Below are 25195 nucleotides of genomic sequence, written 5' to 3' on the forward strand. Positions count from 1 at the left end.
AAGAGGCGATTGTGAGTCACTGTAGCGTCCAGTTTGCCCTCAGTCCAACATGAGAGGACGAAGAAGTAGAGCTGCCCCCGGCGTGTGATACCAATGCACAAGGCACCCTTTAGCGCCAGTATGAAACGCACCGGGTGTTCCATAAACTACAATATAAATCCATCCGCGGCAATATTAAAAGCTCAGAGAAAGTGCACCAAGAGTTTAGTGACGTAGTTTAAAGAGCGTCCTGTGTGTTAAGTTTCACTTTCACGTTACAATCCCCTGTTGGCCAGATCAGCAAACTTTCTGTTGCTGCCATTACATAGCTTAGACCCAGACCCGCTGCCCCGGCGGGGAGGACGAAACGAAAATACAAGTCGTGTCTCGTTTCTGCCTCTTTGGATTTAACTTATAAACAAACTATCAAAGCGTACACGGACCGCACAGCCTGGTTAGTGGCACAATAAACACGGCAACTACAGGCCGACGCCACACGAGAAGATTATAAGATAGCAGTATTGTTTTGACCGGCTCGACAGAGTTTTAGCAGTTTGGTCGAATTTTGCACATTTTTGCCCTGCTGTTAGTTGGCTTTTATTTTTTATAACTGTAAATTTAGATTGTATGAAGTTGAACCCAGTAGTAGAGGTGAAAGCATGTGTGAGGTTTGGTGCATGTGGTCAGATCTTACACACTGCACCTTAAAGTACATTTAGCTGATAATACTTCTGTACTTTTACTTAAGTATAATATGTTATGTGAAGGACTTTTACTTGTAATGGAGTCATTTTACAATGTGGTATTGATATTTTTATTTAAGTAAAGGATCTGTGACTTCTTCCAGCACTGGGTGAGATACAGCTGATGTCCTAATGATCCATGCATCAACGTGAATCACTCACTCTCTACTGTAGGATCCCTCAGCCGTGCACCTTACAGTTATAGCCTTTATCTTAACAGAGTGAAGATATGAAACAGTTGTAATCTCCTCTTTCTACGCTCTTGCCCAGGTACTCACCGTGAACGACCATCATGTGGTCTGCTGTTTACTAATGATGTCTGTGTACGGCTGAGAGGAGAGCTCAATCTGATCGTGGCCATTAGAGAATAAGATGAGCATTAAGCTTCCTATCTTTCCTGAATATCAACAAATACAATTTGGATATGAAGGTAAATCCAACAGAGCAATCATATCGACTGCGGTATGATGTTTGCGGCTGATGAATTCTCTACTTAGAAATACGTTTTTATGGTCCCATATGAGGGAGAGAGAACAGATCTACATTTAAAGCAGCTCTCCAAAGTTTAAATAAACTTTTAAGAAGTTTTGATTTCATTCGGCTGTAACAGAGCTGACCTTTCTGTATATGAGAACGATTTGGGTTTTGTTTGTCAAGGTGCTGTTTCTGTACAGTGTGGTAGAGTTGGATGCATATTAAAAGCAGATTGCGGACAGATTCTCTCATTGGTTCTCACATTGTTCTGCACCTTTAAATTGTATTAACTTTTTTGCCCCCTGAAGCAGAGGGAGAGCAGAGTTTCTAGGGCAACAATCAGTGTAATTGTCCTAAGTCTGACACATGCAATCTGCTAAAAGCCCCGAAGCCCAAAGGCCCAGGTGTGCCCAGGGATTACAGCGGTGGAGGACAGGTGAAGTCAATGCACAGTGACAGGGACACACACACATACATGCATTCGGTCTTACTCTCAAACACACACACACACAGACACGACAGGCATAGACATATATAGTATGCACATACAATATACGCAAATCAGCATAACCAATCTATCTGCACATGTCATCATGCACAACTAAATATTGGACAGGTCAGTGTTTATAGGTTAAACAAAGCTCACAAGACCCTCAGAGGGTCGGGATTGTCCAAAAAAATAAAAATAAAATAAAAAAAAATTTCTGAACACTGCACAGTTTTTTGAAAAAAAGTAGTTCCAGTGAAATCTAGATTATCCAGAGCATTGGTGGAAGAAGTATTCAGATCCTTTACTGAATTAAAAATAGAAATACCACTATGTGTAAATTCAACACGTACATTAAAAGTAAATACAAGTAAAAGTCCTGAATTTTAAACTAAAAATGTCAAAGTACAGAAGTATTAAAGTATCTAAAATAAAAGTGCTCATTATGCAGTAGTGTTTTTATTGTCATATTATATCACTGGATTATTGTTACTAATGCATTCATGTGTAAACAGCATCATGTTTCAGATGGTCGACTTGGAGCAAATGTAATTATTTTACATACTGATGGTGAGTTTAATGTATCATATCTTTGTATGTATGTATGTTAAAATATGAATCTGTAAATTAACAAGTAACTACAGCTATCATATAAATGTAGTGGAGTAAAAAATGATAATCAGGGCTGTCAATCCATTAGAATATTTAATCGCGATTAATCGCATGATTGTCCATAGTTAATTGTGATTAATCACAAATTAATTGCACATGTTTTTTCTGTTCAACAAGAACAAAGGGAGATTTGACAAGTATTTAATACTCTTATCAACATGGGAGTGGACAAATATGCTTGCTTTATGCAAATGTATGTAGATATTTATTACTGGAAATCAATTAACAACACAAAACAATGACAAATATTGTCCAGAAACCCTCACAGGTACTGCATTTAGCATAAAAAATATGCTCAAATCATAACATGGCAAACTGAAGCCCAACAGGCAACAACAGCTGTAGTGTGTCAGTGTGATGACTTGACTATGACTTGCCCCAAACTGCATGTGATTATCATAAAGTGGGCATGTCTGTAAAGGGGAGACTCGTGGGTACCCATAGAACCCATTTTCATTCACATATCTTGAGGTCAGAGGTCAAGGGAACCCTTTGAATATGACCATGCCAGTTTTTCCTCGCCAAAATTTAGCGCAAGTTTAGAGCGTTATTTGCCCTCTTTATCAACAAGCTTTTATGACATGGTTGGTCCCAATGGATTCCTTAGGTTTTCTAGTATCTTCACTTTAGCTTTAAAACTGAGCCCGCTACAACCTCCTAAAGGCCGATAGTGTTAATGTGTTAAAAACATTAGTGGCATTAAAACAAATTTGCATTTACGCGTTATTATCATGTTAACGTTGACAGCCCTAATTATAATACTTACTAGGGCTGTGTATTGGCAAGAATCTGGCGATACGATACTAATCATGATACAGGGGTTACGATTTAATATATTAGCATATATTACGATATTGTAAGCAAGGCGATATATTGCGATTTTTTAAAATATGATTTTAGGAAAACTATCAAAGTATAAAGAAAACACCACCATATACATAAAATCTGAGAAAAAAATATTACTCTGTTATGCAATCAGAGCAGTGGGATCCGCATTTGCATTTATCACAGTCCCTGTAACATCATAGCACAACTTTTTGTGCAATCTGAACCACTGTCTGCCACAAATCTTTGCATGTAAACTATTAATTAAAAATGTATAGTGTTTTATAGAATAAATACAGTATCAAAATACATAATATTGTGATACTCAAGTGTATTGATATTTTCTTACACCTCTGACACTTGCCTCTGAAATGCAGCGGAGCAGAATTACAAAAAAATGGAAATAATCAAGTAACTCAAAAATGTACTGAAGTACTGTACTTGAGTAACTTTCCAGAGTAACAAGACCATTGCTTCTTGAAATGACATGTTACTGTTGAGTTTCAAATATAAGGTTACAATACTTTGAACAGCACAATGGGAATTATATTGGCGAGGAGGGAGATTTCATGAAACCGAAACTTTCTGGATGGGTTAAGAAAATAATTGTGTGTGATTTGGATGGCCTGATACTTTAAACCCATCCAAAGAAAATGTCAGAGGACACCCCACTGAAACACTGCATTATAAATCCGTGAACATCCCCCCTAAGCCAAACTCTAATGACGGGTATTATTCATTTTTCCACAGATGATGTTTTCTTGGTCAGCAGAAAGCCGGCAGATTGGCTGCCTTATTTTGCTTTAGTCACTGCTACCAAAATCTATTAAACATGTTCTCCTCTGGCCTGCAAGAAATAATTAGTCTACTGGATAGGTCAACTTAATCATTCCTGAAAATAATATTCAATTATCTCCACGGCAACTTCTAGAGCATGCCTCCTATTTTTAGAGCGCCTCTGTTTTACAGAGATAGGAAGTTTGATCCTTTTTATGTCAAGCCTGCAACACAAAGCAACGGAGAGTCAGCGGTGCTAAACAGTCCTCGGCGGATAACCTATTATGCCTTAATAATAGCGCTAGCTTTCTCATTGTCTCTTCCTCTGTATGGTGCACCGCATATGAGCTCCATCCTACCCGATTACGGCTCTCCTTTCCCACAGCTTTCCTCCCCAGCTTTCCATTGGGTGCCCTTGACTTATATCTTCAATTAGTCTTAGCAAAGGGCACAACAAAATAATAACTTGGTTATGCCAAGTTCAACATCATCCCAGTAATAATTTGGGATATGCGTTGGAGGGAAGGAATGAGAAGGCAAATTGTCTAGAGCTTAACATCCTGAATGACCTCATCAAGGTGGGAGACGTGTCACCAAAGTCAGTCACATTAAAAAGCGTTGAAGGAGCTCTTCACCCCCAAAGTGCTCCATATACCATAAGAAGCACTACTAAGTGAGGCGGTTAGGAAAAAGATGGTGGATAATGTCACATAAGTATATACTCAATATACTCATTAATGCAGAGCACAGAGCTATTATATGAAGGAACGGAGCAGTAAAAGTGGCGCGGGAACACAATCAGAAACTACGGCATGCACAGACATGTAAACAGAAAAAGCATTTGCAGCTCCACGAGGCAAATCCGTCTCAAACACAACCTGCGAACTCCATTTCACGCATAACCTCTCTCGCTCTCACCGTCTCTGTCAGTGTCCCTCTCTCTCTCTCCGTCCCCGTCTCCATCACTCTCGCTCTCCCTCTCTCACCAGTCACAATAAAGACTTAGAGAATAAATAAATAATCCAGAGTGTATTCTGTGCTCCAGGAGACAGCATAATTGTCGTCTGAGGAGGGAGGCACTGGGAGTCATCACTTGTCCAGGCGAATTATAACCTTTGAAGTTGGATTTGAGCAAAGTACAGCAATGCTGTTCTGTTGCCAGATACTGTCACATCTTAGAGAGGGGCCTCGCTTTAGGCTCAGCAGCGAGCGTGCATACATACTGGCTCTCTTTCTGCCTCACCCCCATGCCTAAAACTCTGGGCTTTGCTCTGTTTTCCTCTTATTTAATCTTGAGCATTTTACACTAAGTTTTAAGCCAATCTCTGTTTACAAGTCATGCAAGGATAAACCTTCCCCTCACTGGCCATCAGTGTGACTCAGCAACAGAAGAAATGGATGTCAGACTCAGTATGTATGAGCTGGAGAGTGATACTTCCCATAGAGAGGAATGTTAGAGGTAATAATCTGTGACATTTTCACAGATCATAAATCATATAGCAGATGGGTGACACATTAAAGGAAAAAACATTAAAGGACCAGTGTGTAGCATTTTGGGTGGTCTGTTATCAGAAATGGAACAATATTCATAACTATGTTTTTTTTAGTGTATAATCACCTGAAACTAAAAATTGTTCTGTTTTTCTTAGCTTAGAATGAGCCCTTCATATCTACATAGGGCGCGGATCCTCTTCACAGAGTTTGCCATGTTGCTCCGTCAGGTTTGTACAGTAGCCCAGAACGACCAAACCAAACACTGGCTCTAGAGAGAGCTTTTCCCGTTTTTACGTTACTCGAAAGCCACCGTAGTTCTCCAACACGCTTGTGAAACTGCAGTAGCGTGAGCCACAGAGTGCAAAACCGTGGTACTGACAGCCTCCGTCTGACTTCCGTTGCTCCTAAAGTAGTGTTTTTATGGAAAGGATGGCGTCTGAGCGAGGCGAACAGCGTAACCACGGTTTTGCACTTGGAGGCTCACGTTACCAGTCTTGGAAAGGGAGGAGTGAGTGAAGGGGTACTCAATTGGTTGCAATCTGCAACCACACCACTAGATGCCACCAAATCCTACACACTGTACCTTCAATCCAATCTCTATGTACAAGTCATGTGAGGATAAACCTTCCCGTCACTGGCCATCAGTGTGACTCAGCAACAGAAGGAATGAATGTTAGACTCAGTATGAGTCGGAGAGTGATACTGCCCATAGAGAGTAATGATGGAAGTAATAATCTGTGACATTTTCATAGAAATAAATGACTCTTTTTGTACATTTTATCACTAATTCACTAAATCATATAGCAGACGGGTGACAGATTAAACATTAAGTGCTCCTTGTCATAGATTCTCAGAGTCTCATGAACACCGTTCTTCCAAAATATATTCCCTCATTTGGTGTTTTGATGGTGGTGGTGGTGGAGAAAATCTCCCATAAGTGTTCAACTGGTTTGACACTGGCGACTGTAATCACATCATTTTTATCCTCCCCGCATTTGAACTTGTTATGTTCCCTTTTCATTTATTCTGGTCTTCCCTTTCATTTGCACATCATATGCCCGGCTAATGAAAGCAATTTGTTGTTCCACAATTCAGTGTCGTGTAGGTATCTCAAGTGCACAGGAAGTGATGCGTTCACAGCTTCCAGAAGCATCAACAGTGATTTCTACATAATAAATTGAAGAGAAAATAAGCAGTCGGCCTGAAATGTTGCTGCGGCTCAACAGATGAAGAAGAGAAAGAATTTTCTAACTCAAAGAGGATGACACAGAAAAAAATACAACAACCAAAGATTTAACCACAAATAAAACACCCCCTCTGACAAATCTGAACCATTAAAGCAGCTTCATTGCATGCTAAAAGCAAAGCTCACCTCTTCAGCATGCCCCCCCTGTGGTGTCCTCACCTATCAGACACTATCATCATCGTCACCATCACCATCATATCCACTCACACAGGAAACGACTTCTTTGATAATGAAGAGTTTCTGCTGAAGATCCAGTCAGGTGGTGTCGTCCTCATTTGGAGCTCATTTATGAAAGGGTGCTCTCTTGTGGCCACCGGGAGTAAATTATGACCCAGGGATGCAGCGGGAGGGATGGATTGACAAGAAGTATATTATGCTCTCATAAAAATGCTGCTGGACTTCTTTTATAGACTCAAGATAGGCTGCTGCGCAACAGACTCTTCACATTATAGGGGCAGAATAGGCAAGGCAAGGCAGCTTTATTTGTGTAGCACATTTCAGCAACAGGGCAATTCAGAGTGCTTTACATAAACATTCAAGAACATTGCGACAAAGTGCAAAAAACATTAAGACATAATTAAAACAGTTATAAAAACATTAAAGATTAGAAAATAAAAACAAGCTAAAAATAAAAGCTAAGATAGAAACTAAAATAGAATATTACACACAAGAGTAAAAGTTTTAGTGCAGTATAAAAGCATTATCTGGTTTAATAAAAGGCAGCAGCAGCAAACAGGAACGTTTTAAGCTTTGATTTAAAAGAGTTGGAGTTGGTCCTGCAGGTTTCTAGGAGCTTGTTCTAAATATTTGGTGCATAAAAACTGAACGCTGCTTCTTCTGCATGTTTAGTTGTGACTCTGGGGACACTAAGCAGACCTGATCCAGATGAACCTGAGAGGTCTGGGTGGTTCATAATATAGCAGAAGATCAGAAATGTATTTTGTCCCCTAAACCATTTAGTGCTTTGTAAACCAGCAGGAGTATTTTGAAATCAATTCTCTGAGAGACAGGGAGCCGGTGTAGAGACCTCAGAACTGGACTGATGTGATCCACTTTCTCAGTCTTAGTGAGAAGAATAGAAAGGGGATTGTCTGTGTTATTGCATTAGTGTATAATATTTGGAAAATAAACATTAGATAGATTTATAGATATAGAGATGGATAGATTATAATGAGAGAAACTTCCAGTCTGCAATGAGACCTGCTGAATCCAGAACGCTGCTGTGCGTTCTAGAATCCGGGTTTTCTTTTTCTCCCCTCCTCCACATCTATTTCCTCTTTTGCTTGCCACTACTTTACCTTCACTTGTTCAGCCTTCACTCTGAGAAGAGGAGGAGGAGGATGGTGTATGATTGGCCAGGCGGGGACTGGTAGTCCGGAGGCTGGAGGCTGGCATTGTGCTCCGAGTTGATCCCCCGTGTTCTTGTTTACACCTTGTGGACTGGGACGGAGACAAGACACCCAGAGACACCCAGAGGCGCACCAGAGTCTGGAGTTCAGTCTGCAGTGGACGCGGCTCTCTGACAGCATCTCTTGCAGTAATGCGTCAAACTTTTTGGTGACTTTTTGGTGGCACCTTCTGCGCGTAAATGTCTCCTGGAGAGAATCGAGGCACAAGTGCGTCTGGAAATGAAATGCACCAGGAATAGCAGCTGTTTCTTCATATTCAGATGAGGGTGTGATATCTACGGACCTCTTCAAACTTTGATTACAGGCGGAAATTACCACCTTTGCAAATCTCACCAAGCTGCTTTGGTGATGGATGTGTTTTGAGGACTATTTACCAAAAAACAGCCAACATCAATTACTGGACTCGTTGTTGGTGTTTCACTCTTTTTCCTGAGAAATCTTTTAGACTTTTGTTGGACAAGAGCCACCTGGTGTTGTCAGAAGATTGGTGCTGTGGAGGGAAACAAGGGGACGTTTACGCAACGGCGTAGCCGGAAAAGATGCGCTCTGTTCGGATGCAGCGCGGCCAAGGTGTCGGTCCTCTGGTTCTGCTGCTCCTGGTGGTCGGGGGATATGTCGTGTCTGGCACTGGTAAGCTGAGAAATTAAACATCAATTTGTAATCCTTGTGTCATATATAGTATAGGCTACACATGTGACATAGTGCAACATTGACAAAACACACAATTTTACACACACACACACACACACACACACAGCTTGTTCTGTTTTTTTTTTTAATCTATTTTGAGCACATCAAGTCAAACAACAAGAAAATATTTCGATTTTTCATACTTTTTACTAAAAGTGTCCAATCTCAAAGTTACCCTCATGCCCTAACTTTTGCTCCATGGGAATTTAAAAAAGCCTGCCTTGGACTCTAGAGGAGCTACACCCATCAAAGTGCAGAGTTCTGGGGTCACCTGCTGACCAACACTTTCTTTATCCTGACAGCAAAGTCTTCAACCTTACAGTATAGACCCGAGCTCTCTTTTCTACTTGGAGCAGAAAAAATCAAACTCTCCTGGTGCGAAGGGGAGTAATTAAGGTTTTGCTCCATGCCTCCTTGGCCTCTCCAAAAAAGAAAAGTAAGACTGAGCTCGTGAAGTGCTTCAGGGAAAGAGATTCTTTCATTTATTTATTTTTCTCATTGCAAGAGCTAAATTTACACGCTTGTTTTCAACTGGGGGGGGGGGGCAAGTTGTGTCTGAAATACTGAACACACCCAGTTGACCATAAACCACTGATTCTCTTTTAATCATTATTTTATCAGACATTGTATTTCAGTCTGAGCAGAGCAGGCTTTGATCAGGGAAGAGCAGACTTCTATCAGTGGATTGCTCCGAGTTAATGCCCTCAAAGACTGCAGCAGCTCTCATGGAGATGAAATCACACGTTACAGTACACAGGGCAGGTGAGCTGATGGGACAGGACCTGCACACCAAGGTGACGCTGCCCATCTCCAGTGTTTTGATGAATGATTTCACTCAGTGTGGCCTTGTGGTAGGCGAGCGTGGACTTCTCCTCCCCTCCCTTTGCCAGATAGGATTGAAGTACAAGGCAGCAATCTGAGGGTTGTGGATTGTGGATTAAGCTCGGTTTACAGCATGAAAAAAAAATGAACAATGAGTGCAGAATCTACACAAGCTTTGCGAAAAGACCACTCCGAGAAATAAACCGGACTCTCTGGTGAGGAGGTCTATTTTGTCACTTAATGGCAGCAGTAATCTTCTGGAGGACACTGACCGTCTGTCCAGGTCTGTGGCCATTTCTTTGAATGCCAATAAGAGCCCCTCCGCCGTACCTCCCAAGGTCCTCGTGTGTGTGTGTGTGTGTGTGTGTGTGTGTGTGTGTGTATTAGTCCCTGAACAGGCGGAGCAGAAAAGCAGCTTACGTTTATTAAAATTGTGGACCGTTCTGAAATCCTTGCATGAGAAATGAGAAACATTGATATAAACAGTTGGGGATTGCGGTGAGGTCCTGTTAGGGGGAGCAGAGCCATGGGAGGAGGGGGACAACAGGGGACAATAGCTCAGTTGTGCCCCAGTAAAGTTTGTGTCTGGGAGAGAGGAAGGCAGAGATATATTTAGGGAATGCATGATGGGACGGACAGATTGCATTTATCTTCTCTCCCACTGTGTGTATACCTTTCCTCTGCCGCCGCCGCCGCCGCCGCCGCCGCCGCCGCCCCTCAGATCCCTCCTGTCTCGGTCTCTGCCTGCATTGTGGATGTGCTGAGCTCACATTTCTGCTTTGGTGCTCCTCTTTCTGTGTTGACATACACATTAATTACCCAGACTGCCAGGAACACTTGTCTGGAGTAACTACCCTGCTGTCCGCTGCCTTTCTCTCTGTGTGTCATTATTAATGGCTTCATCAGAATTAGAAAAGTGACATACGGGAAGTGTGTTTACACACAGTTTTTTGACATCAGGATTAATTGAAGACGACCAGGTTCCCAGTAAGCCCTGAGGGAGGGGGAAGGTTCAGGAGACCAGTGTCCAGACTGCGAGGTCAAGACAGGAGGAGAGCGAGGGTAGCGAAGAAGAAGCAGTCGAGTGTTCAGAGTTAGGCAGCGTAGCATGTCAGACACTCCCATAGAGGCTGGACGAATAGTGACACTCCTCTAGGATGTGCTGTCTCATTTGTGTGTGTTAAGTGTGTGAATCCTCCTGCTCTTGAATAACAGTGCAGCGGCTGACTCTTTCATATGACATGTGAGCTAATAACAGGCTACTGAAATATTTGTTGCCCCGCTCTACAGTTTGGTCGGACGAATTCTGTAATTTTCTGACGGCTAAAGTATGAATTTTAGACGCATGAAAAGAAAAGGAATGTGACGACAAAGCTAACCTCAAACAAACACCAAAGTAGATTTGGCTTCAAAGATGCTCAACAGATTGAGATGTCAGATTAGATTAAAGTGTCTCTGAAACATGTAGTCATAACAAAAGTGCTGCCAGGCTGTTGCATCTGCAGAGATTTGGACAGGTGGTCGGGCACCGGGATAAAATAAACAGACCGACAGCTCTCTTTGGGCCGTGCCACGGGGCCTGACTAGTTCCTCAGGCAAATCCTGCTGGCGGACCAGACCGGGCCACATTCTGTCCCGGAGCAGTGCATTAGTTTTACGGCCGTCAGGCGGCAGGGGATGGGATCGCTGGCCAGCCACTGCCCTCTCTGCTGTATTATTCATATGTGCAAAGTGGTCTTTGTTAATATTTAAAATGTGCTTATGATGCTCAAATTCTTGACATCAGAGACAGCAAAGGAGAAAGAAGTGGGAGGGGAGCAGCTGCTCAGCTCTCGGCGGCGTAACTGACCCGGATGGCTGCAGGGGGGTAGTGTGGGATTTTAGGGTACCAATAGGCATTTATAGACTGGATAAAAGAGTGGCAGCTCGAGCAAGCGTGCCAATTGCAGCCTAGGGATGTTGCAGAGGATGTGTGTGTGAACCAACAAGCGGAGGGGTTACGCAGGGTAATGCTATCCATCTGAAAGTGAAGAGGAAAAAAACAGAAAAAGGAGATGGAAGAGAAATGAATCCGTGAGAGACACATTGAGATAGATTGATCTTGGGGCATGGCTTTTAAATATCCTTTATGAGAAAAGGGCGAAGAAGAAAACTCCATAGCAGTGGCATTCAAGCGTCATTAAACCTCTGGCACAGGCCAGAGAATGAGGCGGTGTGTGTGTGTGTGGGGAGAAATAGGTGGGAAAGAATGAGAGGAAGGCGAGTGATGTGCAGGTTAAAGCTAGCAAAGCAGCAGAAGAAACAGTGGTTAAGAGAGAGGGATATTGTCGAGGAGGGAGGCTGAGGGTGGAAAGTGAAAAAGAGACACACAAATCCACTTGGGGGATGTTTTTATTAAGGCTCTTATCGATGGAGAGAGCTCACAGTATTAAGAGTAGACATGTTTAATGCTTTGCCAATACCGTGCATGTTAGACCGGACCATAAATCTGCAGCAAACGGCAAGGGCTCTGTAGGAGGCAAAATAGCGAGGTAAATGGAAGAAGGAGCTGACTGGAAAGAATGGAAAGAGGCATTGGCAGCAGAAGAAAGTTTCGAGCAGAGATTGGCAGACTTGAGATGAATATGATTTTAAGCACAGGCCATTATATCCTTCCGCAAAGACAATGTGTTCTCAAAGTATTTAGAGTCCCGGGTAATAATGATCTAATCAATACTGCTGAGCCTGCCTATTAATTCAAACTGAGTGTTATTTAAAAAGTGTACAAAATTACCATCAAGCGAAGCAGTTTAAATATTTCATGTAATGCCTCCTTGGATTGTGGTTAAAAATGTCTTGTTTATCTCACACCAGATGGTCTCGCTCCTACCGGTGTGCCTTTCATATGAAACAGTAATAAAAATGCAGGAATGTTTCAATTTAATCCAAAATTTAAAGCCACTGATGTTTGAAATGTAAAACCGTTTTTGACCGACGCTGTTTATCCCGAGGTCACACTATTTTTTTTTTAATCACAAAATGTATTCTGTCAATAACTTTTGAAGGTGAAACTTTCTGAATGAAACACAAAGATTTTGATTATTCAGACTTTCGAATAGCCAGCGAGTGCAGTTAAAAAAGTTGTGGCTGTGAGGAGTGAGAGAGGGGGGATGGATGGATGGATGGATGGATGGATGGGCCAGGGGTGGAGGAGGGAGAGTTTCGGTGGCAGATGGGAGCTGAGTTGCTGCTGGGCCGGCCGAACAGGGTACCCCCTGCCCCTCCATCCTGCCCTGTGGGGGGAGATGGGTGGGGCAGACAGGGAAACAGGAAGAAAACCTCTGTGGGGTTCCATTGTGCTTTAGATGAATAGGAGACTCCACAGAGCTTTTTCTGCCCCTTTGTGTGGGCTAAAGGGGGCGGCAGCAGCAGAACACACACACACACACACACACACACACACACACACACACACACACACTCAGAACTCATTCACAACTTTGACACATGCATGAATGTGTGTGTTCGTGCTTCTTCAGATGTGTATTACTGTTGCATAACCTCTCACAAACAGGTTAAGATCACACCTGCTTGTTGTAGCTGAATCTCATTACGATTTGATATGCTAAGACATGCTCGGTGACATCTGACATCAAAAGTACAACACCCACCCACACGCATACACCCACATATGCAAAACGGAGCCACATCCTCTGATGAAGAGGTAGCATTTATTTGTGTAATGGTGGAAAACCCGCTGGGTCACTTGGGAGGAGTGAGAGAGTGAGTGCAGGAATTTTCATTTAAGATCTCAGCAGCACTCTGGGCATCGTGACCAATAGGATCAGGAATCACTGCGGGGGGTCTCCGCCAGATCCTGAACAACCCCCTGAGATAGACACATACACACACACTTTGTAAAAGTGGTTGCGCTGAGGTCCATAGATCAGAGGCAGTGTCAGCACTTGATTGGCTGTGCTGTGGTCCAGCGCTCTGCGTGTGTCCTCGTTTTTTCAGACCATGTAGATTCCCCCTCATCTTCTTAGCGAAGGCTTTTTTTTTGTCTTTAAAAGGCAGTTGAGCCAAGTCCACTCAGAGCTTAGACCACAGCCAATCTGTTAATGCTTGTGTTTGTGTCTGTTTGTATCTGAGTGTGTCACGTGGGTTTGGCTAACTGGAGGAAAAGTCAGCTTAAAGTGTGTTAAAAATGTGCTGCATTAGGGAAAGCGATGGTGTTATTCTGACTTGCTTTTATGAATGTGGCGCACAAAGCTACATTACCTTCACATTAATAAATTGCCTTTCGCATGTCCCCATTTCCCCTTCCTCTTCCTTCAGTCAAGTTGATAGTCTCATCAGGTGTATTTATAGCTTTATAGTCTCACATATACCAACCTCTGTCTTCCATATCTCTCTCACTCCATCATTTTTTTCTCCCCAGCCAGCTCTCTGGTGGAGTTTGGGAATTACTCTTTAGAAGGCACTGTGAAGAATCCCATTTCTCTGAGTGTAACGCTTATTAGGGTCCCATCTGCCCTCAGGGTACTTATGAATGTAGGGGAGTGGGGGGGTGTTTGGGTTGTCGTAGGTAGGTAAAGGAGGGGAGCTTTGTCATGCCTGTGTGTGAGTGGATGTGGGTGCCACCGGGGGCTTGTGCGAGGTGGGAAGGGGCTCTTAACACTGCGGAGCACACACCGAGCAGCTGGTGTGTCTTAAGTGGGGGAATGACACACAGACCTCCCCGGAGAGGCGGTGTATTGAGCGTACGCGCGCATATCTCCGGCTGAGAGAGGGAACGGAAATGATCCTGCCTCCTTCTGTCTGCATGGCAGGCAGCTAGGCAACAGCAGGACTTTCAAACATTTTTTTTTTTCCTCCCTCGGGCTTTAAATCAAGGCGAATGACGGTTAATGAGTGTATTTGTTATTTGTGAGAGTGGTGGGTGGGGTTGCGTGATTGGCTGCATGTCGGCGGTGAGCTGCTGTGTTATTTAATGCAGGGACTGTCGTGGAGTTAAAGCACCACACTCATTGCCCCTGTCAGTAATGGAGTGTTGATTGGCCACTTAACCAGAGGGCAAGGGCACATCCAGACCTTTCCTGTCCTTGTCACCTTTCCTTGTCTCTTCTCTCCCCCTCCTCTCTTCAGTTTGAGCTTTAGATATCGTGGTAAAGGAGAAGGTCTGCTATGCTGTAGGTCTGCACAATTAATCAAATATAAAACGCGATTACGATTTTGGCTTCCCACAATTAAATTGGCTGCATTATTGATGTTTAAAATGCTCCGCTCATAGAAAACGCCGCTGCATATCAAATCAAGTGCTTCCTAAATTAACAGCCAGCCACCAGGGGGTGATCAAGATGTTTTGTCTTCACTTTTGGGGAGCTATTTTGCCGTTGCATGCATGCGCACTCCACAGCGGTAGCCTGTAAAAGACTTTCCTGAAAGAGTAGAAGATTAATACACTGCATATTACTTGTTTAGTGAGCAGACGGGCAAAACGAAAATGCACTGAATGAGGTGAGGAGGAACCTTATTTTAAGTCTCATTTTGATGCAAAGATATGTTAATTAGCAGGAATGTAGTCTAGCACAACGTGAACCTGAAAGCAGTGCTCTGTTGATTTAATTTTGGGTAAAAAGTTTTGCTTCTAGGAGATACACTGTGAATAACAACTCGTTATTTTCATGCAAAGATTTGTACATTAGCAGGAATGTATCACAACATAGAAATTAAAGCTCTGTTTATTAAAATGTGAAAGTGCAAAAAACATATTTTGTTCCTAAAATCAATAAATAATTGTGATCTCAATATTGATACAAATAATCGGGATTATCATTTTGGCCATAATCGTGCAGCCCTACTATGCTGTATCTAACTTCATCCCTGAAACATATGCAAGCACGCACAGTAGGGGCAATAATCCCTGTTTCTGCTCAGACACTCTTGGATCACAACCATGGCAAAGAGAGGAGTGAAAGAATGAGATCTGCCCTCAACCACTCTTTAATTCCTCCACCCGTCTCCAGCTCCAGGACTTAATTCGTACTTCTCCTCCAGAGGCTTTGACTGGGAGCCCTCAAACACACAGTAAAGATTCTGTTCTCGCCTTGGATGCAGGTCTTAATCAAGGGCTGACAGGCGCCTCTTGGCTCGGGCTTGTGTGTTTGGTGTGTGTGTGTGTGTGTGTGTGTGCGATGGGCGCGCGCTGATGGGAAGCCAGCCGTATTACTAAGGTATTACTCCCTTTTCTGCATGGGTCACAATGGGGTCACACTCCCAGTCTCAATCAGCACACAGCTCGCGCGCACACACACCCATCTCCCTCGCTTTGGCAGGCGCTCTCTGATTGCACAGGAGGAAACCTGGTTTATCCTCCTGGTTCATTCGCCGAGCCAGGTGTACGCGGAGTGCGGCGCTACAAAATGCCACCAGGCATCAGTCGCTGAAGAGTCAGGAATCGTTTTAAATGAGCGCCGTGTGTGAAGTAGCGCGGGGCGAGGTCTGGTCTAATGTGGCAGATGTACCTGCATGTAATTAAGGTTGGATTTAAGTGTATGAGCTCACACACACACACACACACACACGCATCAAGTGTGTCAGCGGGTGTGTGTTTCAAGCCTCTTACCTGCTGCTGACCAGATGGGCTCAACAATCGACCTCACGCTCACCTCTTCCCGCCACTCCGCTTAGATTAGCAGGTGAGCTGAGCTAAAGCACAGAGGCATTATATTGGACACATCAGCCCCCCTGCAAAACCCAATCCTGCACACATATGCAGTCCTCATTCTTTACGGAGGATATTTAGGATGACGATATCCTGCTTGTGTGTGTGTGTCTGGTTGGGCAACGCTCGTGGCCTGCTGTTAATGGGGATTATGAAAGCAGATGGACAGCCATGCCGACTGGTGAGGGTTCATTAACTCTGGGTGTCTCTGCTATGACTCTGCTCTTGCTCAGCTTCACTTGCCTCCAATCCTCTCAGCAACAACAGTGTGTGTGTGTGTGTGTGTTTCTGTGTGTGTAGGTGCAGCAGGTAGAGAAAGCACCTCACGCAAGCAAAGGAAAGCCTTATAGATGTTTATCGATCGGGGGATATATGTGAGCTTGAAGTTTCTGCTTGATTGGTTTATGTGGAAGCGGTGCAGCGGCTGACACTTTTTTGTTTTTGCCCTGTCATCGTGTCAAACTGCTCCCAGGTTAATCTTTATTGCAGTTTTCCTTGAGTCGTTTTGTGTCAAAGGAAACATGTAAAGCAGCGGGAGAAACATGTTTCATGTAATTATACTAGTGCCGGCTGAGGAGTTATGATTTAGCATGATGCGATATCTTCAGCAGAGGACTATTTCCATGTTCCATGGCATTTCACTGCTCTGCCGGGGGAGATGAATAGGTATAGTTATAGTGGGTCATTAAACACTGAGCGGTGTCTCTCGCTGTCTATAGCTTCAACCTTCACGCTGCAGCCAGCTCCTGCCCTCCTCTTCCACAGCTTAATAAAAGAAACATGGATCACGCAGGGACAGATAGACATACCTGTGGAGAGCCAGACAGACGGACAGACGGACTGGCAGATTCCTGGGCAGATGGGTTGTTTGGAACCCCTCAGAGACCTCGGCGCCATCAGACAAACAGACAGACCGACAGCGGAGTAGTCAGTCACCTAGCGTCATGCAGCCTTTGCAGAGATGTGACCGGGAGAAAGAAAACACAGGGATGTCAAATCAGTACAAATATACTCACTAATAATTACATTCATTATCAATCAATCTCATAATTATTATCATTATAATTATTGTAGTCTATTAAATGTCAGAAGATAGTGAAAAATGCTCATTACAGTTTTCCAGAGCCAAAGGTGTTGTCTTGAAATTGCTTGTTTTGTCCAACCAATAATCCAAAACCCAAAGATATTCAATGTACAATGACATAAACCAAAGAAAAGGAGCAAATTGTCAAATTTGAGAGACTGGAACAATCAAATGTTTGCATTTATGTGCTGGAGAAATGATTTAACATTACAGGAAATAGGCTTTTTGCACTCTCTTGCCGAGAGTTGCATGAGAAGATTGATATCACTATGATATTTCACCGGCTGAAGCCAGCAGCCAGCTTAGCACAAGAAATAGGACGGCACAAAACCACCTGTGAAACCACAACGTGTCATTTTTATGCTTCGATTTTTGTACGTATTTAACAAACGAGAGATTTAAAAGTGCTGGTATGTGGATTTTTTTATGTGACCTTTGCACAGATCCAGGCTAGCTGTTTCCCCCCGTTTCCAGTCTTTGTGCTAAGCTAAGCTAACCAAGTACTGTTTCAGCATTTTGTATTTACTTATTTACTGTGGTTATATATATATATATAGTCAGATGCACATATTTGTACATATTTCTTATATTTCTAATTTCTTATTCTTTTTTTTATTAATCATTTCTATTTATCTACATACATTATATTGTGTATATTGTAGCATTATGTACATCATTTACATATAACATACTCCCTTTATTTCTATTTACTTATATTTCAGTGCTTTTATATAAGAGCAACTGTAACGTCACAATTTCCCCCCCGGGGATCAATAAAGTATTTCTGGTTCTGATATTTAACAGACAGATGAGTGGTGTCGATCTTCTCATCAAACTCTCTATATTTCCCAAAATATTAATTTAAATGCTCAATCGGTTATCAGACTTGTTGCTGCTTAACTTTCTGTCGGTCATCAAGTGACAATCGAGTGACTCCCTGGTGTGCTACGACTCGATAGTCAAGGTACATTCTGTGTAATTGTGAAGCTCTTGGTTTATCACTGCTGTTATGACTTTTGTCACATTATATTGTCCCTTTTTCTCACATTACTCTGATGAGCTCTTTGCTGTTTCCAAACAACAGATTTAGCTAAACTATTAAAACAAACACCAAAATCCCTCAGATTACCACCTCAATTTAACCGCAAAGCCACAGGGAGATCATTAACAGCTACCTTCCTGGTGTCTTGCCACATGTGTGCCCTTTAGAGTAATAAATAAAAATAATATTTCACAGTGAAACAGCGACAGATTGTAACTTCTCTGCTTTGTGATGAGGTGAGGGAGTCTTTTTTCTGTTAGATTCAGGCTAGGAGACTATGAATGGCAGAGTGAAATAGAGCATTTACGCGTGATTGTCAACATCCACCCACGCCTGTAGTCAGTACCGGTGTGTGTGTGTGTTCCTGCATACACGTGCATGGTCCAGTCTGAGTGTGTGCGCTGAGATGCTGTCGCTTCCGGCGTCCCTCTTTATGCTCTCGTGAGCGTGAGTTTGTGAGTGACAGTTATACAGTTGTGTGGAGTGTGTAAATCTCCTCCCCTCTAAAGCTCTCAGCAGTGGGCCTTTACATTAGCACAACAATTTACACATCTGTCCTGAGGCGAACAACGGGCAACTCTGAGAATAATGAAAGCCTCAGTCAAAGATTGTCTGTGTGTGTGTGTGAGTGAGAAATCAGGAGCGGTAGGAGAGTCTCTGTAAACAAGAGACCGAGGAGGTTTATTAAAACCCCACCGCCACTCACCATCCTTTTGTCCTTCTATTCTCTGCGTCCCTCACCTCCTCTCCCTCCTCTTTTAGCCAGAGGAGCGATTACATGCCTCTGTCTCTCTTGTCTTTCATCTCTCTCTGTGAAGAGGAGAGGAATGAAGGTCTTCTGTGGCGTGTAATTACACAGAGGGATCCTGGATGAGGGCGTCTGTCTCCACAAACAAAAAAAAAAGCAGCCCCCTCTCCCCCTAAATACCTCTTGATAGGGGGAGATCTAAAAAGAGACATTTAACTACCTTTGATCCACCGCGGGGCCCTCTGTCTTTACCTGCCACTTATGGAGACCTAATAAGTACTATCACAAGTCTATTTATTTCATTAGAAGCACTGACACTAACATATGCGTGGCTCAGCGCCAGCACCGTGGGAATAAAATACACAGCTCCTACCATTCATTTTAAGCACAGAGTCATAATCGTGACACATTTACAGGCCGGTGTTCCAATCTCACCCATGAGTCATATCGCTGAATGATTATGGAAGGGCGGGTTTTTTATGGGCTTACATTGGTATTGGCTCAACCTCTAATTGGCCCACAGCACATTTGCATTCTGGGAAGGTAATAATGGGGCTCTTTGGAGGCACTTTAAACGAGAAAGTCATTGCACTCTGACTTAATTCTGCTCATAGAAGTGCTGATGCCTCCAGATGGCTTTTTTACTGAGTGTGATATGGCCATTTTGTGTGCATGATCATACACTTACCCAACACTTTGGGAATAGCTAACTTGCTAGCAATGCCACCGGTCTCTTGTTAACCATTTTTGCATCATAATGTTTTTATTGCTTCTTATTTCTTACATGCAGCTGAAGAAAAATGCAAATGAGGCTCGCTAATATGACATGCTTGCAGAAATACAAAATAGGTGTTGACACTAATTGGTTGTTTGTCACGAATCTAGTAGACAAATTAGAGATTTTTCTTTTCTCTCTCCTCCGTTAGCACCTCTTCTGTGTTTTGTATCTAAATGTAAGTTTGAGTGTTGTGTTGAGGCAAGCAAACCGAGGTCATACAGTGTGGTTTGACATTGGGTCGCTGAGGTCAAGCAGCTCTCTGTTTGAGAGATGGAGTCGGCCTGAATGCGTTTAACGTGTCTTTTTACTTGTGTAAATCCGCCCCCATTCAAAGAGACTTAACTGTTTCTCTGAACTCGCTGGGAGATGAAGTGAGCGTTCTGGTGCAGCTCAAACAGACTTGGCGTCAGACAATAGACCCGGGTCTTCTATTGCACTTAGCTGAAGCTGCTGAATAGACTCTGAATAGACCTGGAGTGGTGCGGCCATGCAGCTGCTGGACAATAGCCTGCTCAGCAGAAAGGCAGCAGGTGACCTCGAGGTCTGCTCCGGCCCTGTCCACACTGATCCCTGAACCTTCGCCATACAGAGTCAGCACCGGGAAGGCCACGGCAGAGACCCGGCAGTAATTTGAGCAAATCAACCAAAAATCACAGTTTGGAGCATGTTTCGCTTCAACAGTTTAGCTTCTAGCGGCTGGCATAAAAGGAATAGTTCAACATTTTGCGAAATACATTTATTCTCTTTCTTGTCGAGAGTCAGGTGAGAAGATCACTCTGATATCTGTATGCTTAATCTGAAGCAAGACCAAGCAGGCACTGGAAGCAAGGGAAAACAGCTAGCCTGGTGGTGTCCAAAGTTATACAAATCCACCCAATTTTACTAATTAAAGGGGCTAGATGTAAGAATCAGAAATTACTTGTTAACATTGACACCTGTGGCCGTTAAGTCAACGACAGTCAGCGTCTTGTTGCTCGCGCTTGTGCTCGCACTACGTAGACCCGAGTGAGCATCGGCCAAAACAGTGAGGTGAAACACACAAGACTAAACATGATTGACAGCTAAAACCACAATATCACTATACTGTATATTTTGCCAACTCGGGGTCTGTTTTGATATTCAAAACCAAACGGGTGTCCCTCCATGAATCGAAGGCCCCACTGATGTAGATCCTAGTTTTCTCCCAATGTAGGTCACATTCCTGTTTTGCAAGACAGGCTTCACTATATTTAACTTTATTATTTGTTGTGCTTCCGTGGAGTTTGTATTGGAGTCTGAGTTGTGGTGTGGGCTAGTCACTCGTTGGCATTAGTGGACTCCATTTCTAACAGAACGTTAGCGATCGTTGTACACTGTTAGCCCTGAAGCGGAGCTTGACGTCACATCCGTTGGATTTTCCCGGAAAAAAACGTCCCGAATTCATCACATTAAAAGTTTAGAAGAAAGCGAGTCTACAGGCTGATAGAGGAAACACAGAAAGTCGCGGAAGGTCTCATTTTTTAGGTTAGGTTACAACCTGTTAACACATTGGCAATAAAAAAAATGATTAAAAAATGCTACTTACGTACAGTCCATTTAACACAGTAAATCTCATTTATTTAATCTACACACAACCATCTAATTGCAAAAAGTTGTGGTTTCATGGGGAGTTACGTGCTAGAACTGGAATTTCTTGGCTGGACGTTTTGACTTCCTGGAATCCTGTCATCACTGTGAGGTTGTTAGGCACCAAAATGTTGAACTATTCCTTTAACTTTGATGATGAATTATGAATTTCATTGGTTGAGGACAACCCTAAGGGACATACATTCAATGTGACACTGCTATATGAGCCAAACCCTTGCCCTGTACTTCTATCCATACTGAAATCAGTGATGTGAAGGTACTTTTGTGTTTGGCTGTGCAATCAGAAAATTGTGACTGTCCTGTCCTTTGTTCCACATCATTGTTCTTTCAAGGAGACGGGAAGGCAATATGTTTTACACAAAGTTTAAACTATGTATTTTGCACCCAAAATATATAATGGGTTTAATGGGTCTAACTGGGGGGTGATATGTTTATAAATAAATCTGGATCCCATTTGGAAATGAATGAACTCAATTTGGCTTTATGACTGATATGTTCAGGAATCCATCTCACTTAGGGAATCTCTCTTTGTTTGAGCGAGCAATAGGAATCATTTTATTCTACTTTAATAATAGCAACTCTCTGAGCCTCAGACATACTCTCATTTCCCAAAATAAACACCTTCATCACTCTTACAGCCAAAATCAAACACAACTTTTCTCAAATCCCACCATCAGGAATAAAAACATCCACACACAGGCGCTGCGGCTCCCCCCCCTGCATTTGATCACAAGCGGCCTCCCCTCCTCCCCATTTGTGTTTATTCAGGGGATTATTCCGACCTAATCTCTTTAGAGCATAATTCAGATTAGATTTTGTGTTATTATTATTGCTATGTCCATTCCCTACTGTCCTGCTGGGATTTCCTGACTGCCGTAGTGCTCCTGTGTTTGGAAAATTGATTAAAACTGCTGACCACTGCCCTAGATAGACCAGGATCTGATAAAAGTGGATGAAAAAATAAAAGCAAACACAAATGATAACAGTGCTGCATATTTAAAAAAAAAAATAAAATACATGTATTCTCTGATAGAACGGTGGGAGTACACGTTCAGTGCGGTGGCACCCGATGCAGAAATCCCCCTTTCATGCATTTATCCTGCATTGATCCTACGTTAGAAAACTCTCTGCTAATTACCTGAAGCAAAAGTCTGCATGCGTGCAGCTAAAGCTGTGGCTCCATCTGTATTTGAGCTGCCATATTGTCCTGAAAGTTGCTCAACGATTTGATATTCAGACTTCATGTTTAGTCTGCCTTTTCAAGATCGTGTTTAAACACCATCTGCCTTTTACCTCCTGTCTCTATAAACTTGGGAATCTGAACCAGAGGTCCCTTGAATAAATTAGAGAATATGCGTAAAAACTACAGTGAGTGCAGAACATAAAAATGCTTTCCCTGTCATTCATTATGTTTGTAGCACGGAGGGTCTAATTTTCATCGTTTTACTCTCCATTTTCCCTTAATATCACTTTATGAAAATGATTCGAGAGGAACATTATGCTTCATTATCAATAGCATGTTGTCTCAATTTATTCAGCCATTGTGGCAAGTGTGAGCCAAATGACAGCGAATCATCACATAAAGTCATAAATATGTTGTTTTTTCTTACATCATTTTGTTTTTTTAAGTAAATTTGCTCCAAAAAAAAAGAAAGTCGAATGCATTTTTTTGCAACGGTAAGCACCTACTTTCACCTTTCACAGACACAAAACACACACCAGGTCCCTCAGTCCCTGAAATACTGCACACGACCTGCACTTTACGTCCTTCCAGTGCTCCCATTTGCTTGCTTGTTTTTCTCAATTAAGATGAATTATAGAATTGCGTTGGGGATCAGGGCCAAGGAGCGCTTATTGTGATGTTACCCCGAGGCACTCAGTCAATGAGTTGGAGAGAGAGAAACAGAGTGCTGTGGATATTTTGGTCTCCGTGCCTCACACCCCTCGGATTCCTAATGGACCACGCGATATGCAACTTAAGCCGTACACGTAAGAGAGCCCCGTGCATGTGCGTAAGAAGGAGAGGAGGAAGGAAGTGAAGCTTGGGTTTATTACTCATATGTGGAGGTGGAAGGAGATGAAGGAAAGGAGACAGGGGAGGCGTGGGGGCTGTGTTTGTGCTAGCTGTTGGGGACTTGAAGAGCAGACCAGGCTGCAGTGTACATTTCATTACTCTGCTCTCCTCCGGAGGCCCAGGTGTGTGTCACAGCGTCTTCTGGGGGCAGCAGAGCACCAGATGATTAGATGAGCTTGCACCTCAGTAAATGGATGCTATTGATCTCCACACCTAGTTATATGGACCACCTCGGAACATGATGTGTCTAAGACAAGATGGCGTGATGAATCTCACACTGTCCAAAATTGCCTCTTCTGCTCAGCTAACTGTCTCCCCTTTTTCATCTTCACACTCCTTAAGTCGTATAGCTTTCGCCTCGCCCCCATCCACTTTTCATTCCCCGTGTTGTTCTGCTCCTCCTTCCTTTCCTTTTTTATTTGCTCCTCTGATCGCCTTGAGTGTCTCCACAGCCATAAAATGATCGGAGACTGCGTAATGTATATTAATGTGCTTGTACTTTTAGAGTAGTTTCGCTGTGCACGCTATAATATTTCATGGGGAGGAAAGAAAAACACAGTAGCGCGCCCCTGTGTCGGGTAATTAAATTGAGATTGCGATCTGTTGTTTTTCTACATGCACATGCAGAATTGTTGTGCTCTCTCTGGATCACAGGTGGAGGTGAGAGGTCACAGAAAGGTAGCAAAGGCTGAGAGACCTTTTTATAGGCAGGTGTTTTAACAGTGTAGCGTGCAGAAACAAGGAGGTATTGCAATATTGAGTTAACAAAGGGCTGTGACTTCTGAGCTACGGATTTGCACAGGATAAATTGCAATGTTATGTTGATGTTATGAGTGTGAGCTATCATAACAGACACCTCAACATGAATACTTAATGTTATTAACTAGCTTCAGTATGCTGTTGAGTTGATAAAGCAGTGGCGTCTGGCATAAATTAAGCGTATTTGCAGAGAAGCTGGAGCCTCATTTCATTCACATCCATCATTTGCTGTTTGCTTTCTGCTCTGCTGCTGGTGTGTTAACTATTCAAACAGCCCCAGTCTTATTGTTGTGCATATGATGTAGTTAACCGAATAGCTTTGAATATACCACATGGTTTTCTGTAATCTGGTCACCCACCCAAACACCGCTCACCTATACTGTATGTTCTCTAGCACATCCTCTACACACACTCACACACTCACACACCCACTAAAAGCAGGTTCTTTGTTGTCGTGGAAATTGGAAGTTGTGAAGTCAGTCATGCTGAATAGATTGTAAATTGTGGGGAAGATAATAAACACCTTTATGTTTGCAGCCTGCCATTGTGCTTCACAAATGACCCAAGTGACCGCAGCCATATGAGGGTCAAGCAGTTCTATTCTTACGGTTTCCCGCACAGTGTTGCCATTCAAGGCCTGTACTGCTGTGGCTCTACGAGCCATCAGTATCAGGAAGGCTGAACCAAGAAACATCTCAGGGAAGATATTAGAACGTTTCTTACTGTTACAACACCTGCATACTTTGAACTCTATAATATT

At 43.0% G+C, this 25195-nt stretch overlaps 1 protein-coding gene across 4 annotated transcripts in view; it reads left to right on the forward strand.

Moving 5' to 3' along the window:
* unc5b (unc-5 netrin receptor B) overlaps window positions 1-25195 on the forward strand; it is a 149951-nt gene that overhangs the window by 85633 nt on the left and 39123 nt on the right. Inside the window, exon 1 of one of the 4 annotated variants that reach the window (XM_037782288.1) lies at window positions 7638-8736. The exons of the other annotated variants lie outside the window; for them this stretch is intronic. Within the exon in view, the coding sequence (XP_037638216.1) occupies window positions 8646-8736 (91 nt within the window). The 5' untranslated portion in view covers window positions 7638-8645. Of the gene's footprint in view, window positions 1-7637; window positions 8737-25195 lie in introns of those variants that run through there. 4 annotated transcript variants of the gene reach the window in all.

The sequence above is a fragment of the Sebastes umbrosus genome, chromosome 10 (assembly GCF_015220745.1).
Source record: "Sebastes umbrosus isolate fSebUmb1 chromosome 10, fSebUmb1.pri, whole genome shotgun sequence".
In the NCBI taxonomy this organism is placed as follows: Eukaryota; Metazoa; Chordata; class Actinopteri; order Perciformes; family Sebastidae; genus Sebastes; species Sebastes umbrosus.